At 50.5% G+C, this 17,480-nt stretch overlaps 1 protein-coding gene across 2 annotated transcripts in view; it reads right to left on the reverse strand.

Moving 5' to 3' along the window:
* The window catches only part of NPRL3 (NPR3 like, GATOR1 complex subunit), a 32,242-nt gene extending 17,752 nt beyond the window's left edge, over positions 1-14,490 (reverse strand). The window contains exons 1-4 of one of the 2 annotated variants that reach the window (XM_043915686.1): positions 14,038-14,489; positions 10,066-10,135; positions 3,974-4,103; positions 2,822-2,896 (exon numbers count right to left, since the gene is read on the reverse strand). In XM_043915686.1, coding sequence (XP_043771621.1) covers positions 2,822-2,896; positions 3,974-4,103; positions 10,066-10,135; positions 14,038-14,458 — 696 coding nt within the window. In that variant the 5' untranslated portion in view covers positions 14,459-14,489. Of the gene's footprint in view, positions 1-2,821; positions 2,897-3,973; positions 4,104-10,065; positions 10,136-14,037 lie in introns of both variants that reach the window. The other variant, XM_043915687.1, reaches the window with a different exon arrangement.
* Positions 14,491-17,480: the final 2,990 nt, after the last annotated feature.

Here is a 17,480-nt window from a genome sequence, read left to right on the forward strand (position 1 = left end):
GGAGCGTTAGAGGCTGGGCACACAACCCCCCGCGCTTTTGTGGGCTGGCTTCTGGTTTTCACTCCAGTTCAGACAGGCCAACAGGAAAAAACGCTGTGATGACTGGGACACGTTTCCACGAACCAGACACTAGCTGTTCTGTCAGGTATGGTGTACAACAGCTGTTCCCTCTCAGAGACACTTCCTGAAGTATGTAGGGGTGAGCATACAGGCGCTCTGAGACCTGTCCTCAGTCGAGCAACAGGGTCGGGCAGAGGAGCCAGGGGCAGAGGCAGTAGCCGTGGGACCTGAGACAGGGGCACAAGGGTCATCAGTCTACTGTCGCGAGCCCAGGGCATGCTGAAAACTTCAAAGCAAAAAGAGTGTACATTTTTATATGACTACAGAAAAGAGGAAATGAAACCTGTCCACTCTTTACCTTATGTTCAATCCCTCCCACTGCTCACATCACGGCCTCTCTGCTCTGAATTCCTACGCTGCCGTTTCCTGCAGCTTTAACCTGGGAGGGCCCACCCGCTCGCTCCAGGGTCTGGCCTCACCCCCACTCTCACCTGCAGTGGCCACAGAACACACCAGTGTATAAACCCCCACCCTGTCTAACTGTTCTCCGACCACTGGACAGCAGGATTATCTCCAGCCTGCTTATTATAAAAATCCCCATACACTTTAAAATCTGCCTTTTTCCCTGACTGCCGCGCCCAGGGGAGTCACACACTCAGCTATCACATGCCGATGGTCCCAGAGAGGAGGGCCTGCCTGTAACGTCCAGGGTGGGGCCGCAGCAGCTCCTCACACCCCCACCCGTCAGGGGCTATCAGAGTTGACGGGTAGACAGCACTGGTCTGGTTTTGGTTTGTCTTTAACTTCCCTGAATTCTCTCTGGGGATGTTTGCATTATATAACGATATAAATAATAAAAAGACACTGAACGAGCACACGCTGCCCAAGTGCACGAAGCAGAAAGCAACACTCCCCTCTGGGCACCTCCAGCCCCACAGTCACCAGCAGAGACCACTGTGTCTAACTGGCAGCTCTCCACTGATCAGCAGGGGGGCAGTTTTGAGAATGCAGCTCCCTTCAGAATGGAGAAAGCTTTTCTCCAGCATTATTTTGATTCTGAGCTCTTCAGTGAGATCAAAAAAGCCTTGTGGGAAAAACACTCTGAGACTCAGAAGGAAGCTGAGGTGGCAGGTCTTCTCCTGCTGGAATCACTCCCCCCACCATGCAGGGAACAGAGCACAGTGCCTGCTCCTTGTCACCAAGATACAGTCATTCTCTCTCTGACACTTCTGTACGAAAGCCCACGTGTGCCCAACCAGAAAGAACGACTGGAGACTCTGGTGAAATCTGGTGGTGGAGGAGTGCCACATCTAACTGAGCATAGGTCTCCTAGATTTCAAAGTTCCTTGGTAAAACCAGCCAGTCCTTACCCAGAGTGCTTCTTATGCTTATTGAGATCCCTTGTATTCTGACAGCTTTGTGCTGTGCTCAGTCGAGTCCGACTCTTTGGGACCACATGGACTGTAGCCCACCAGGCTCCTCTGTCTATAGGATTCTCCCAGCAAGAATACCGGAGTAGGTTACCATTTCCTCCTCTAGGGGATCTTTCTGAAACAGGGATCGAACCTGGCAGGTGGTTCTTTACTACTAAGCCACCTGGGAAGCCCTTTAACAGCTTTACCGAGAAGAAATTCCCTCTAACTAGTGAAAACAAAACTGCCTTAAGAAGTAATTAGGCTTAATTATAAAACAACCGAACGTAACAAATGTTGCTGAGAATGTAGAGAAAGTGGAATCCTCGTACATGGCTGGTGCGGGTGTAAAATGGTGCAGCTGCTGTGGAAGACAGTCTGGCAGCTTCTCAAAAGGTTAAACACTGAGTCACCACATGACCCAGCAAGTCCATTTCTAGGTATCCATCCAAGGGAAATGAAAACATGTGTTCACACAAAACTTGTACATAAATGCCCTTAATGGCATTTTTCTTACAGTCAAAAGGTGGAAACGACCCAAAAGTTCACAGCAGATAAAACAAAGTATGATCTCCATTCAACGGAATATGACTGAGCCATAAGAAGGGATAAAGTACTGACATACATTACAACATGCATGATTCAATTAAAAGACTATTTAAAAAACCCTCAAGGACCTACTGTACAGCACAGGGAACTATATTCCATATCTTATAATAATCCGTAATGGAAAAGAATCTGAAAAAGAATATATGTATATGTCAATCACTTTGCCGTACACCTGAAACATCATACATCAACCACACTTCAATTTTTAAAAAAAGATTACGAAAAACTGGATGAGTCTCAAAACCATTACATTAAGTGACAGAAGTTAGACACCAAAGGTTACATATTGTAGGATCCGTTTTACATGAAACATACAGAACAGGTAAATCCACAGAAAGAGAAAGCAGACTGGTAGTTCCCGGGGCTGGGGGAGGAGAGCGCATTCAGAATAACTGATGTCCTTTTGGGACAATGAAAACAGGGTGGCAGTGATGGTCACACAACCTGTTACCAGATGCTACCAAAACGTCACTGTAAAATGGTTAAGATGATACGTTTATGCATACTTTACTTAAAAAGAGGGGAACAACGAAGTTAGACTCTTCCAGCACCGGGAGGGACCAGTACTGTGCCCAGAGCCGGCTGTGTTGAGTGAATGAGGCAGTCACCAGAAATGAGTCACTGCCCCTCCACCCCTCCCCAGCCCCTCCCAACCCCTCCTCCTCAGCACCCCCTCTCCCGTCCCCCGCCCCTGTGACCCCCCGTCCTCCCTGATTTGCTCTCCAGTCATTTACACTCACCCTCAGTGCAAACACCACATTGAAAAGAATCATGGTGGGAGCCTCCCTCTTTGGGGACGGGTCGGTTTTGGAGACCTGTGAAAGGGGCACAGTTCTGTCAGTGAGAGCCACCACCTGCCAGGACAAGCGCTTGGAGCGATCCCACCGCAGGCAGGACGATGCTCCAGAGTACTTGGAACCAGAGGAGAACTGAGCCCGAGGCCTCTGAGAGGCACCCAGAGTCTGCACAGGCAAGTGCACGCTGCACGGACAGACGGTCATGCATGATGGAGAAAGGAGCAGAAAAGTGCTGTGACCCAAATGGACGAGACTGCCCTGTCACCTCGAGTGAGCTGGCTGCCCAGAGGAGAGACGGCAGGGGCCACTGGGGCACCCAGCCTGCCCAGGGCCCAAGCACCCAGCTGCCAACAAGCGTCGCCAGCAGAGGGCAAAGGGATCCCTGGGCCACCCGTCAGGCCTGTCTCCGGCCCTGGGCCTCCAGTTCTGCGGGCAGGATGGTGAGGGGCTGCCGAAGGCCCCCACCCCACCCGCACGCCACCAGGGGGGCGGAGCCAGTGTGGGCAGGGTGGGTGCCCCAGGGGCCATGTCCCCACCGTGTCCGGCTGTCTCAGAAGCTCTCCTCCAGACAAGAACACCGGAGGACCACACCCCAGGCCCTCACAGGATTTCTGGATCGTGTGTGTGTCACGTCAAACCCTTCAGAATCCCAGGGACACTGGTGTTGCTTCTGCCTGCATGCAGAGGACTGACTGGCAGTTCCGGTGTGCAAATCCCCTTGGGCAACGGTGCATCCAGTCTCCACAGAGAACACACAGAGTGGGCTCAGCACAACAGTGAGAGCTAAACTGATAATGATATTGGGTAGGATGTCACTTAATGAGCAAGAAGAAATGCTTGCACTGCTTTATATAAAGCTCAAGGGTCTGACACACACTGCTGACCTCCCTCTCTTGGCCTCCCCCCAAAACAGACATGGTATACACAAAGGGGAAGGCCACGGTCCAGAGAGACTCCAGACGCAGACAGCAAAAGCTCCGGGCAAGGACTCAGGGCCTACGAGGAGGTGCAAGTGGGCAAGCACCTGACGGCTCTGCCCTCCACAGCCCCAAAGGCCACGGAGCCAGGGGCCCGCACCTGCCCAGGAGCCCGTACCTGGCCCAGCGTGTGCTGCAGCAGCGTCGGGTGCCCAACAAACCGCACGTTATCGATCTTCAGTTCAAACTTCTGGCCACACATTTCAGACTTGGTTGCCAAAATTGTTGCCAGAATGACATCTGAAAACCTTAAAATTTAAAAAGAAAGTGGAGTGGAAAAGAGTTAACTGAGAGCCACAGAAGCAGGCCCACTGCCCTGGCGGGGGGGCAGCGCCGCCTACCGGGAAGCTTCCACCCGACAGCTGCCCTTCGGAAGCAGCCCCCAGGGTCAGGGACAAAAGTCACCAGAGCCACAAGGCGAAGGCGCGAGCGGTCCCGCAGGGCACGTGCTGCCACCCTGGCCCCCGCCCAGGCAGGAGGACAGAGGCGTCTGCCCTCAGGAAGCCTGCGGGCGCTGGCACGGCCCTGAGGAACCTCGTTAAGTCTCAGAGGCTGGGGGGGCCCCCTTCACGGGCCCAGGGGTTTGGGGTGCCCCCCGAGCCCCCAGACGCCAGCCCCTCGGTGCTGACTGAGGCCCAAGGGGATGCAGGCACTGGAGCCTGTGAACTGCTCTCATCCCAGGGCAGCTCCCGGGTCTCCCGCACCCTGAACACGTCACCCTGCAGCTTTTATTCGGGAAAAAACATTTCAGACGCACGAAACACACAGATCCACTGATGGCGAGGATGCAGGGACAGACAGAGACGGAGGCCGCGGAGGAGGAAGGGCTGGTGACAGCTGGCTGTGGGCCCAGCAGGACAGCCCCTTCCCTCCAGCGCAGGGCGTCGGGGTGGGGGCGTCACCACAGGGAGGGGAGTGCAGGGCAGCCTTGTCTCCGAGCCCAGGCCTGGAGCCTCCGCTCTGCAGACAGACACCCCATGTCAAACCTGGAGCCAGAGGGCAGCAAGTCCTGTGCTCACCCCGCCACCGGGGAAAAGCCACTCCATCATCCAGCAGGGAGGACAGGCTGTGTGGGGAGGGCTCCACGAGGGCCACTGAGGACACAGGCCTCCTGAGCAGCAGGGCTGACTGCAGCACCCTGGGCCTCCCCCCAGGGGCCACGCTCTGGGGGGGGCACCTGCCACGAGAACCCTCGCCCCCGGAGGAAGGAGGGCTGCACACTGTGCACACTGCTGCTTCCACTCAGCTACGAAGCAACCGGACACCCCCGGGACTCAAGGGTCCAGGAGGGGCCGGGACCCACTCCTCACCGCGGCAGGGCTCTCTGCTCGGTGTGGACCGGGCTCAGGGCCCCTGTGGCAGCGGCTGCCACGCGCCCAACACCAGGACAGGTATAAAGGGGACCAGCAGCCGTGGGACTCCTGCGGAAACCGCTGAGGCCCGGGGCAGGGTCACACTGGCGTCCAGCCTTCCTCCAAGACTGACACGGCCCTCTAGGCATGCTCAGTCACCTGGGGCCCCCAAACAAACCAGACCCAGACGGTCTGTCAGCGCAGGCCGCCGTGCCACTCGCAGTCAGGGCTGTGGTCGGCCCTTCCTGCACGGACACCGTCAGAGACATTCTGGGAAACACGGGGCCTGCAGCCCAGCCTCAGTTCCCACCGTGGGGCCTCCTTCCCGGGAACACTGCCCTCTGGTGAGTCAACCAGACATGGGAGATTCTAGGTCTTTCTTCAAAACGTCTCAATGGCTCACTCTGCCCGGGAAGCCGTGCCAGGGCCTGGAGACAAGAGAGGACACGGGGTGGTAGAGCCTCACTGACACTACCGCCCCAGCAGCTGGCCCAGCACCAGGGCCTCCTGCCCTATCTGAGCAAACCCTCCACTACTCTGCCACCCCATGACTCAGGACACCACAAGAACAGATAGGAGAACACCACCCACTGCCCAGAGACTTCACTTTTTACTGTGATATCAAAAATCTCCTCCAAAACCTCTGCTCTGCCATGAAGAGCCACAGACGGGCCTGAGCCCTGGCCTCAGCCTCCCGTCCAGGAACCTGAGTCTGCCAGGCCATGGGACGGGCCCTGAGACTCAGAGGCAAGCAGCGGTGGTCTCATTCACTCACATCTATAAGCCTCCAAACCCCAAGGCCACCTGAGAAGCACTCTCCCCACCTGGGCCCAGAGAGCAGAGGTCTGCAGAGGGAACCAACCACAAAGTCAGGCACTGCTTCAAGTAAAAGCCACCCCCCAACCCCCGGCAGGCACTCGGGGAGACCCCTCTGCTGTCTGGCCGCTCTGCTTGTCTGGGCAAGTCTGGCCCACACAGAAATCCATTCACCAGAGCTTAACACTACAGGTTTATAATGAGAAAAACACCTGAGTGGCTTTATACAGGAGAAGACAATGGCACCCCACTCCAGTACTCTTGCCTGGAAAGTCCCACGGGTGGAAGAGCCTGGTAGGCTGCAGTCCATGGGGTCGCTAAGAGTCGGACACGACTGACCGACTTCACTTTCACTTTTCACTTTCATGCATTGGAGAAGGAAATGGCAACCCACTCCAGTGTTCTTGCCTGGAGAATCCCAGGGACAGGGGAGCCTGCTGGGCTGCCGTCTATGAGGTCACACAGGGTCGGACACGACTGAAGCGACTTAGCAGCAGCAGCAGGCTTTATACAGCATCTGCCAACGTAACATGCACAAAGACAGCTATGTCATGAGATGTGGGGTCAGGTGACGTAATAGTCATAAATAGCAAATTGAAACAAAAAGTGTCAATATTTGTTTGGTTTTTTGGGGGGCTGTGACATGCGGCTTGCAGGATCTTAATTCCCCAACCAAGGATTGAACCTGGGCCCCAGCGATGAAAGCATCAAGTCCTTACCACTGGACCATCAGGGAATTCTCTCAATATTTGTTTGATGTTTCCAAAATTTACAAAAATCCTTTCCCTTGTTTTGATGATGAAAGGCGTGATAAATATTGATGTATTTTAATACAATAATTGTTATGAAAACTAACATTTCTGCAATAACTTAAGAGATTAAAAAAGAAAATACATTTAGAAAGATGAACCAGAGCAGCTGGAAGTCAAACCAAGACCATCCACTCTGAGACACCGGGGAACAGGGCGTGTTCTCGGGCCAGTCCAAAAACAGAGGGCGGGACAGCTCAGAAGGGAGTGCAACTCCGCCCTCCTCATTCTTGGGGCACCCAGGTGTGCTGTGCACCTCCAAACCCGGGGGGTGCCCTGTCAGGGGCAGGAGGGCCCCCTGCACTCCTGCCTCCTAGAGAAGTGCCATATAAAGCCCCCGGGGGCATTTTAGTGTGTGATGGGCACAGGACAGCATCCAAGCCCAAGTGCCACAGTGACATTCAGCCCTTGGGACAGACCTCACAGACCCCTCTGAGAGATGGAGGCGTGATGACCAAGGGTCTCTCTTGGGAGGGGCAGATGGGGGAGACAAGAAACCCTGCTTCCACTTGCCGAACACCCTCCCAGGGGCACAGCGCCTGCTGGGAGGAGGGGGCATTTGAGAGTACTCAGTCCCAGAGGTCCCTGGTGCCAGCCAACCTTGTCTGGACACTCAAGTTCAGAGTACTAGGCAAGCCCAGGTGCAGAAAGGGCAGGGGCTGCAGGAAGCCTGGGCACTCGTGAGGCAGTGAGTCTGTGCACCCAGCAGTCCATCCCCAGCACCGAGGGAAACCAGGCGTCCAGAATAAGCAAGGAGAAGGCGGCAGGAACTGAGACAGGAGGGTGGAGAAGCTTTGGCCGCCCTGCGGCCAGTCGCTCGCCGGCTGGAGGACTCGCTCACTGCGATGGGACCAGAGCCATCAAGACCACACTGATTCTGAAACTCATCAAGAATTACAAGATCATGATTAACACAGCGCTAAGGTCTGGCATAAGTACCACCACTTACACTAACTGCTGAGGTCAAGACTACACCACCTGCCACACAAGAAAGAACAGAAGAACAGACTCTCCCAACATGGAAGACTTACCACACAGTCCTCCCAGGAATGCTCAAATCCTCACGAGTGAACTCAGGCTGGGCAAGAAGGAGGGTCAGTTCCCAGAAGCAAGAACAAGGCCGAGGACCCAGATCAGAGCCCAGCAGTGCTCAGTCTTTCTGCCCAAACCATGTCAAAGAGATCAGACAAGGCCCCACAGGCAAAAGCTTCGCGAGAACCACACAACGCCACCAAGTATCTCAGCCTCAATTCCCAAGACCCTGTGGCCGCCACACAGCTGACCTCCCTAACAGGAAGACAGCATCTTTTCTAGACTTGACCTTCAGGCCTTAAGAGAAAACAGACGATATCCACCTTCTTCCTCAATTCCCAAGACCCTGTGGCCGCTACACAGCTGAGCTCCCTAACAGGAAGACAGCATCTTTTCTAGACTTGATCTTCAGGCCTTAAGAGAGAACAGACGATATCCACCTTCCTCTCTCCCTACTTGTCGTCACAGGTGGCCACTGAGAACGTAAAATGTGGCCAGTGCAACTGAGGAACTCAGTTTCTACTTTTATTTGATTTCAGTCCATCTCAACTTAAACGGCTAGCCAGTGAGGACAACCCTTGGCAGCACAGCTCTGCACCCGCACTCCTGTGAGGCCAGCTACCACCACACTCAGAGGGGACCGTCAGGCCTGTTAACACAGCTTCAATCTGGCAAACCAACTCTGCTGGTTCCAGAAGAAAAAGCCCCTCTGAGAACGACAACCAAGGAAAACAGGGAGTGAGTGTGAGGCACATCACTGCATTGCTCTAGGGAGACATCTGAGCTGGGTGGGGGTCCCCTGTGTGCCAGGGGCAGAGCAGGAGCTTGGCAGGTCTGTAAGACAAAATACAGCCAGGCCCTGGGGCATTAACCTGCACCTCTGACGGTATGCGGGCATGGAGCAGGGTCACCAGGTGCTACAATGTGCTAAAATCACCAACAAAGGCATTCTTACGTTCAATGAGCATCTGCAGAGACCAGCTCTCCCTAAGGAGCAAGTCTGTCTGGGATCCTGACTGACCCACAATGACTTACTCCTGTCCCCTGGTTTCCTGTCTTCATTACGCTAAATGCAGAATGAATTCCCCAGAAAATATCCTCACAGTCATTTTACTGTAAGCCTCTGAAAAGTCACGGCAGCAAATAGGTCTCTCCGGCCCTTCTCTCAGACTGTTCCAAGAGCTCTTTCTGAATCTTCAGTGGGCTGAGCCGCACATCCGTGAAGCTTGGAGGAAGGCAGGCAGGTGGCCAGCCCTGCCCTGGACCACCTGTGACACAGGAGGGGGACAAAACGCACTAAGTGGGTGTGCAGTGCAATATGCCTTACTACGCACCTCACAGACAAGAGGTGTTCCCAAGCGTCACTTTAAAGGACAAGACACCCACAGGCCTCGATGTCAAGCAGAATGACCCACGGGATGCCCAGCAGCCCCCACATCCCTGCCTCTTCCTGCTGCTTCCAAAACTCACCCCCTTCAGAGCCAGTCAGCGGTCATGCCAGAGGCCCTGACACCCTCACAGAAAAGAAGAGAAAGCACACAGGCGACGGCAGGCGCCACGTCAGAGAACTGAGGGAGACGGCACTAACGCCTCACACGGCCAGGGCGCAGGGTGGGACCCACAGGTGCCTTCCCACGGACATGATCTCACTCAGGACTGGCAGGTCACAATCTGTTCTTCTTCATCTGGGACTATACCACCATTTCTTAAGCTTTAAAATGAATGTAAGAAGGCAGAAGGGGCCACTTCTCAAGGCTGCCACCCTGAGAGCACTTCCCAGAGAGATGGGGGGAGCACACCAGGAAGGAAAGGGACCTGCTTTCCTCTGGGCTCTCAGCCCGCTGTACCACCCACACACGCTGTGCTGCACCCAAGCACCCACATTCGACCTCTGGACACGAGCTTGAGGACAAGGGTCCAAGGACAGCACCAGGGTGCCCTCCTCCGTGCTCCTCTCATGGGAGATAAACATCCTGAAGGGACATGGCCCCATCTAGTCTCCAGCCTATCCCACCAACCACACAGCCCACAGCAGGATCACGGAACCGAATCACAAAGAAAGCCAGAGATGGGTGCCACAATCCCATGTCAGTCTGCCTGAAACACCCACCAAGTGGAGAAGAGGAACGGGGCTCCTGAGGGGGGGAAATGTCTGGGTCGACACGGGGCCGGTGCCCATGGAGCGGCTGCAGAGCCCGTACCTGGGGTCCCCATCCTGGTCTTCGGCATGCTCTCCGGTGCTGTTGACAGCGTATCTGCTACGAGGCTTACCTGAGTGAAGGCAAAAGGGGAGAAAAGCTAAGAAAACAGGACCCATCCACATATGGGAAAGTTGTGGAACCATTAAAAGTGATGGTTTCTGCTCTAGGATTAGGAGAATTAATACTGTTAAAATGGCCATACTACCCAAAGCAATCTACACAGATTAATGCAGTCTCTATCAAATTACCCATGACATTTTTCACAGAACTAGAACAAACAATCCTAAAATTTACATGGAATCACAAGAGACTCAGAGTTGCCAACCAATCCTGAGGAGAAAGAACAGAGCTGGAAGAATAATCCTCCCAGACTTCAGACAGCACTACAAAGCTACAATAATCAAAACAGTGTGGTACTGGCACAAAAACTGCCACATGGATCACTGGAACAGAACAGAGCACCCAGAAATAAACTCACACACCTATGGTCAATTAATGTTCAACAAAGAAGGCAAGAATATACAATGGAGACAGTCTCCTCAGCCAGTGACCTTGGGAAAGCTGGACAGCCACATGCAAATGAATGAAATTAGAACACTTCCTCACACTATACATGAAAGTAAACTCAGAATGGCTTAAGGAATTAAATATAAGACATGACACCATAAAACTCCCAGAAGAGAAGATAGGGAAAGCCTTCTGACACAAATTGTGGCAATATTTCCTTAGGTCAGGCTCCCAAAGGAAAAAAAGTAAAAATAAACAGAACCTTAAGCTTTCGCATAGCAAAGGAAACCACAAACAAAATGAAAAGACAACCTACAGACTGGGAGAAAATATTTAGTGATACAAATGATGTGACCAACAAGGCTTTGTTTCTGAAGTTTACGAACAGCTCATACAACTCAATATCAAAAAAAAAACAGTAACACAATCAAAAATGGGCAGAAGACCTAAACAGACATTTCTCCAAAGAAGACATACAGATGACCAACAGCCACATGAAAAGATGTTCAACATTTCTAATTATTAGATTGGTGGTTTAGTCACTAAGTTGTGTCCGACTCTTGCAAACCCATGGATGGTAGCCCGCCAGGCTCCTCTGTGCATGGGATTTCCCAGGCAAGATTACTGGAGTGGGTTGCCATTTCCTTCTCCAGGGGATCTTCCCAACCCAGGGATCGAACCCGGGTTTCCTACAGTGCAGGCGGATTCTTTACCAACTGAGCCATCAGGGAAGCCCATTTCTCTAATTATTAGAGAAATCCAAATCAGAACTACAACTACACTAGTCAGAATGGCCATCATCCAAAAGTCTACAAAGAATAGAGGCTGTAGAGAAAAGAGAATCTTCCTACATTGTTGGTAAGAATGTAAACTGGTGCAGTCACTATGAAGAACAGCATGGAGGCTCCTTAAAAAGTTAAAAACAGAGTTACCATTTGATTCAGCAATCCCACTCCTGGGCATATACCCAGAAAAGACAAAAACTCTAATTCAAAAAGACAGATGTACTGCAGTGTTCATAGCAGCATTATTTACAATAGCCAGGAAATGGAAGCAACCTAAGTGCCCATCAACCAATGAATGGATCAAGAGGATATGGTACACATATACAATGGAATTTTGTTGTTGTTGTTCAGTCACTAAGTCATGTCTGACTCTTTGTGACCCCATGGACTATAGTATACCAAGATCCATGGGGTTCTCCAGGCAAGAATATTGGAGTGAGTTGCCATTTTCTTTTCCAGGGGATCTTCCTGGACCAGGGATCAAACCCACGTCTCCTGCATTGGCAGGAAGATTCTTTACCACTGAGCCACCAGGAAGTCCTACAACGGAATGCCATTTTGCAGCAACATGAGTGGACCTAGAGATTATCACATTAAGCAAAGTCAGTCAGAGAAAGAAAAATATTATATGATTATCACTTATATGTAGAATCTAAGAAATAATACAAATAAATTTATTGACAAAACAGAAACAGATTCACAGACACAGAAAACAAATATCATATATTAAAACAAAAGCCCAAAAAACAAAAACAAATATCATATATTAACACATATGTGGAATCAAGAAAAATGGTACAGATCAACCTATTTGCAGGGCAGGAATAGAGACACAGACGTAGAGAACAAACATGTGGTCACAGAGGAGAAACGGGAGGGTGAGACAAATTGGGAGCGTAGGATTGACAAACTGACTGGTAGCTAGCTAGTGGGAAGCTGCTGCACAGCACAAGGAGCTCAGCTCATGCTCTGTGATGACCTAGATGGGCAGCGGGTACAAGAAGGAGGGGATGTTATGTACACATAAAGCTGATCCACTTTGTTGTACTGAAGAAACTAACACAACATTATAAAGCAATTATACAGAATATCTTTTAAAAAGACAAAAAATGTTCCACAGGAAAACACAGACACTCCTTTTGTTAATAATCTTGGAGAGCAGAAGGCCTTTCTATGTAGAACAAAACTCAGAAACCACAAGAGACTGAACATTTGACTCTATAAAAATCAACACTCAAAAGGCAAACTGGCTAAGTATGTACAGCTTTGTCACAAAGGACTATTTTTCCCTAAATATATTAAAAGCTTCTTCAAACCAACAAAGAAAAAAAATTAAGCAATCCAAGAGGAAATTAAGCAAATGTTATGAGTAGGTTCTTAAGTAAAAAGGAAATCCAAATGACTATAAAAACAGGAAAACATGCTCACTCTCAGTCAGAAGGCAAAAGCCCATTAAAACTATTGCAAAAAAAAAAAAAAAACTATCGCATAAAAGTTTTCTCCTATCTCATGAACAAACATAGAAAAATCTGATCTATTAAAAATACATGGCTCAACACAACAATGTAAAGCAATTTTCCTCCAAATAAATAAATTTTTTAAAATACATGACTATTAACCCCTGGATCCAAACATTTCATTTCTGGGAACTGATCATATATTCTGCGGAATAAAAAAACATACATAAAAGACATTCACACTGCTAGCAAAAGACTGGAAACAACTTAAATGTCCACCAACAGAGGATTGGATGAATAAACCATATTAAGTTCTTCCTATGATTCTGACCATAGTTTTGAATCTATATCCAAGATGTAAAGTGAAAATGAAAACAGGGCAGAAGAGTGTGAACAGTATGTTCACTTGTGCTTAGAAAATAATGTACGTATATGCTTGCATTTACATGTAAGATTCTAGAAAGATGCACAGGAAAATGGTAACAGCATCTGACCCTACAAGGGATGTGGGTGACTGGGGGTCAATAAGAGGAAAGAACCATCTTTTCATAATTTAAACCCCTCTCGGCCTTGAAAACTTTTTCCATGTTAACAAATTTAAAAATAATTTTTTAAATTAGATTAATTATAAATTGAACATCCACAATAGTGAAAAACCGCAAGTAACCTAAGTGTCCATCCGCAGGGAAAGAGTATGTCCCTACCAGGCAGCTATGCGCTACACCAAGAGGGAGGCGATCTGTCTGCTAGGCAGGAAAAGGCTTCAAGACAGACGGTTCAACGGGAAAAAAACAGCGACTGAGAACATCCTGTGTGTGGAAGGGGGAAGAAATCCAAAGTAATAAACTATTTTTCTGTGGCTATATATTTGGTGTCTATGTTCAAGAGGAACGCTTTTCAAAATGGTAAGTGGTTAACGGGGGAGGAGCAGCAGAAGTGAGGGGAAGTGGCCAAAGAAAACTCCGATGTCCCTGCATTTCGTAACTTCATCCTAGCTGAATACATTCACATTGTGCCTTTAGGTAAAAGGCTAGAGAAACCGATGAAACGTTAGCAACAGTGATTTGACATGTTGAAACTATGAGTGATTCTTTTCCTGCTCCTTTTTACTTTTCTACACTTCCCCAGCACTCTGTGATGAGAAGGCACCGCCAGTACGGACACAACACGGTAACCGGCTTCACCGCTCACAGCGAGGGAGGCGGCGCCCGGCGCCCACTTACTCGTCTGGGACGCCGGGTGCTCCTGGCTCCTCTGGAAAGGGTACCTGAACAGCAGCTTATTGCCCCGGCTCCCCGAGCTCACCAGAATCACGCTGATGGGGCTGGTGTTGTCCCCCATCCTGCCGGGGGCCCCGGGAGGGGTCGGCCAGGGGCCTGGTGGGAACCCCCGAGGACGTCGGGTGGGGGAGGGGCCGGGACCCGGGACCCAGCGCCCTGAGGAGGACTCGCCGTGGACGGGGCTGAGGCAGCTCTGAGGCTGACGGGTCGGGGGCGAGGGGCGGGTGGGGCTCTGAGGAGGAGCGGCCCGGGGGGGAGCTGAGGACCCGGGACCCAGCGCCCTGAGGAGGACCGGCGGGAGGCGGGGGCCGAGCGGAGCCAGACCCACGGAGCCCGCGGGCCGGTCCAGCACCCAACACTGCATCTATCGCGGCCCGAGAGGCTCGCGAGACTTCGCGACAGTATGAGGCAAACTTGCGGAAGCACCGTGTACGCAGACCGGCGACGTCTGCGCAGGCGCAAGCTGCCGTGTGCGCAGGCGCGACGCCGGCACTGGGCGTACGCGCATTCCTGCGGCGGCCCGCTTCTGACTAGGGGAGCCGGCGAGAATGCAAATAGGAAGCTGCCCGGCTTAGCCTTTTGGCTCGAGGGCTGTCTGGAAATGTGCCTTTCTTTGTTATAAAAATTATTAAAAGTACCCACGGAGTGGGGGAAAATGTTTGCAAGTCATATATTTGATGAGGGAATTGTATCCAGAATATATTTTTTAAAAACACAAACTCAACAGGAAAAATACAAGTGACCCACTAAAAAGTGGGCAAAAGACATGAATAGATAGTTCTCTGAAGAATATAGACAAGGAACCTGGAAACACGTGAAAAGATGCTCAAACATCTCTAGTTAGAGAAATGCAAATTAAAACTGGTGAGGGACAGGGAAGCCTGCTATGCTGCAGTTCGTGGGGTCCCAGAGAATCCGACACAACTGGGCGACTGAACAACAGCAACAAATCAAAAGAGATGCCGTCTCACACCAACTAGGATGGCTATACTTGAAAAAAAATAGTGAGCAGATGGTGAAATCGGAATCTTTAGACACCACCGGTGGGAGCTGAGGGGATGGGGGTTCCTTTGGGGTGATGAAAATGTTCTAAAACTGTGGTAGGTGCATGACTCTCTGAACATACTAAAACCCACTGAACTGCACACTTTGAATGGGTGGAATGTATGATATGTGAATTCTATCTCACAAAAACAGCTGTTTTTAAAAAGTAAAAAAAGCATTCCACCCACTCCACCCCTGTGGTCCCAGGGTCCACCCAGACTGTGGTGGACAGTCTACTGTGACTGTTTCCAAATCTTTTCAACACATCAGATGGATGGGAAAGTAATCAATGGGCTAAAGAAGGAGCATTTTCTTTTACTTATCTAGTTGTGTGTGTTGGGTCCTAGTTGCTGCATGCAGAACCTTCACTGCTTTAGGCAAGATCTCCCCTTGTGGTGCACAGACTCTCTTCAATCCTGGCAGGTGAGCTCAGCAGTTGCTGCATGCAGGCTTTGTTGCTCCAAGGCATGTGGAATCTCAGTTCCCTGACCAGGAATTGAACCCAAGTGCCTTGCATTGCACCGCAGATTCCTAACCACTGGACTACCAGGGAAGTTCCAGAACTGAGCATTTTCATTGCCAAAGTAACCTCTTTCACTGAGGGTAACACAAATGTGTATTTTGCAGAACATATTCATGGCTTGAATCTCCCAGGGTAATGGGTACATATCTCTGAAATGTCTCAGATGCTCCCTACAGACACATTGCCCTACCCAGGACTGCATAGCATTGACCTTTTTTATAAAAAAAAAAAATTTTTTTTTAAGGAAAATAATGTCTCATGTTGCATTTTTGTATTACTGAGGAACAGAACTAACTGTATTGCTTATTTGCTGGAGCCTAGAACTGTGAAGAAGGCTGAGCGCCAAAGAATTTATGTTTTTGAACTGTAGTGTTGGAGAGGACTCTTGAGAGTCCCTTGGACTGCAAGGAGATCCAGCTAGTCCATCCTAAAGGAGATCAGTCTTGGGTGTTCATTGGAAGGACTGAGGCTAAAGCTGAAACTCTAATACTTTGGCCACCTCATGCGAAGAGTTGACTCATTGGAAAAGACCCTGATGCTGGGAGGGATTGGGGGCAGGAGGAGAAGGGGACGACAGAGGATGAGATGGCTGGATGGCATCACCGACTCGATGGGCATGAGTTTGAGTAAACTCCGGGAGTTTGTGATGGACAGGGAGGCCTGGCGTGCTGCGATTCATGGGGTCGCAAAGAGTCGGACACGACTGAGCGACTGAACTGAAGAAGTGCCTGTATGTTTCCTTTTGTGTTGTTTGTCCTTTCTGAAACCTTTCTTAATTATTTATATTTTTGGCTGCATTTGGGTCTTCATTGTTGTGTGTGGGCTTCTCATTGCGGTGGCTTCTCTTGTTGCGGAGCACAAGTTCTAGGACACATGGGCTTCAGGAGTTGTGGCTCAAGGACTAGCATGCAGATGCAGTCAGCGCAGTACACAGGCTTAGCTGCTGTGCATCATCTGGGACCAGGGACCAAACCGGTGTCCCCTCCATGCAAGGTGGATTACTAACCACTGGGCCACCAGGGAAGCCTCTGTTTGTCCTTTGTCCATGGGATCTTTCTGTGGTGAAATATTTTTATATCCATGGCCTAAAAAATGCTATAGATATTATGGATAAGGAAAGAGACATTTCTTTTATATAGGGCCTCATGTTCTGTGTAAAATAAGGGTAATAATACAAATGGGGCTTCCCTCATAGCTCAGTGGGTAAATAATCTGTCTGCAGTGCAGGAAACCAGGTTCAATCCCTGGGTCAGGAAGATCCTCTGGAGAAGGAAATGGCTACCCAGTTCAATATTCTTGCCTGGAGAATCCCATAAACAGAGGAGCCTGTCAGGCTACAGTCCATGGGGTTGCAAGAGTCAGACACGATTTAGTGACTAAACCACCACCACCACAGCTCACCTCTGTTACAGATTCTGCAAGCCCTTTTTTCCAGTCTAGAATATATTGATTTTTTAAAATATTGTATTTATTTGTTTGACTATGTCCAGTCTTAGTCGCAGCATGCAGGATCTTCATTGCAGTGCCTGGACTTCTGTAGGTGTAGCACACAGGCTAAGTTACTCCACAGCAGGATCAAGCCCATGTACCCCGCATTGCAAGGCAGATTCTTAACCACTGGGCCACCAGAGAAGTCCCTAGAATATACTGATTTTATGTATCATCAAAAGGTTTCTGAGTTCTCCCCCAGTTCCCATGAATGTCCTTGGAATGGAAATAAGGACACAGGAGCAGGAGGTGAGGCTCGGAGAGCTGTATGGATGGGGCCTCCCTGCCGGACGTTGGGAATCTGCGGACACCCAGATGTGAAAGCCAGGAC

This window comes from Cervus elaphus, chromosome 10, assembly GCF_910594005.1.
Source record: "Cervus elaphus chromosome 10, mCerEla1.1, whole genome shotgun sequence".
In the NCBI taxonomy this organism is placed as follows: Eukaryota; Metazoa; Chordata; class Mammalia; order Artiodactyla; family Cervidae; genus Cervus; species Cervus elaphus.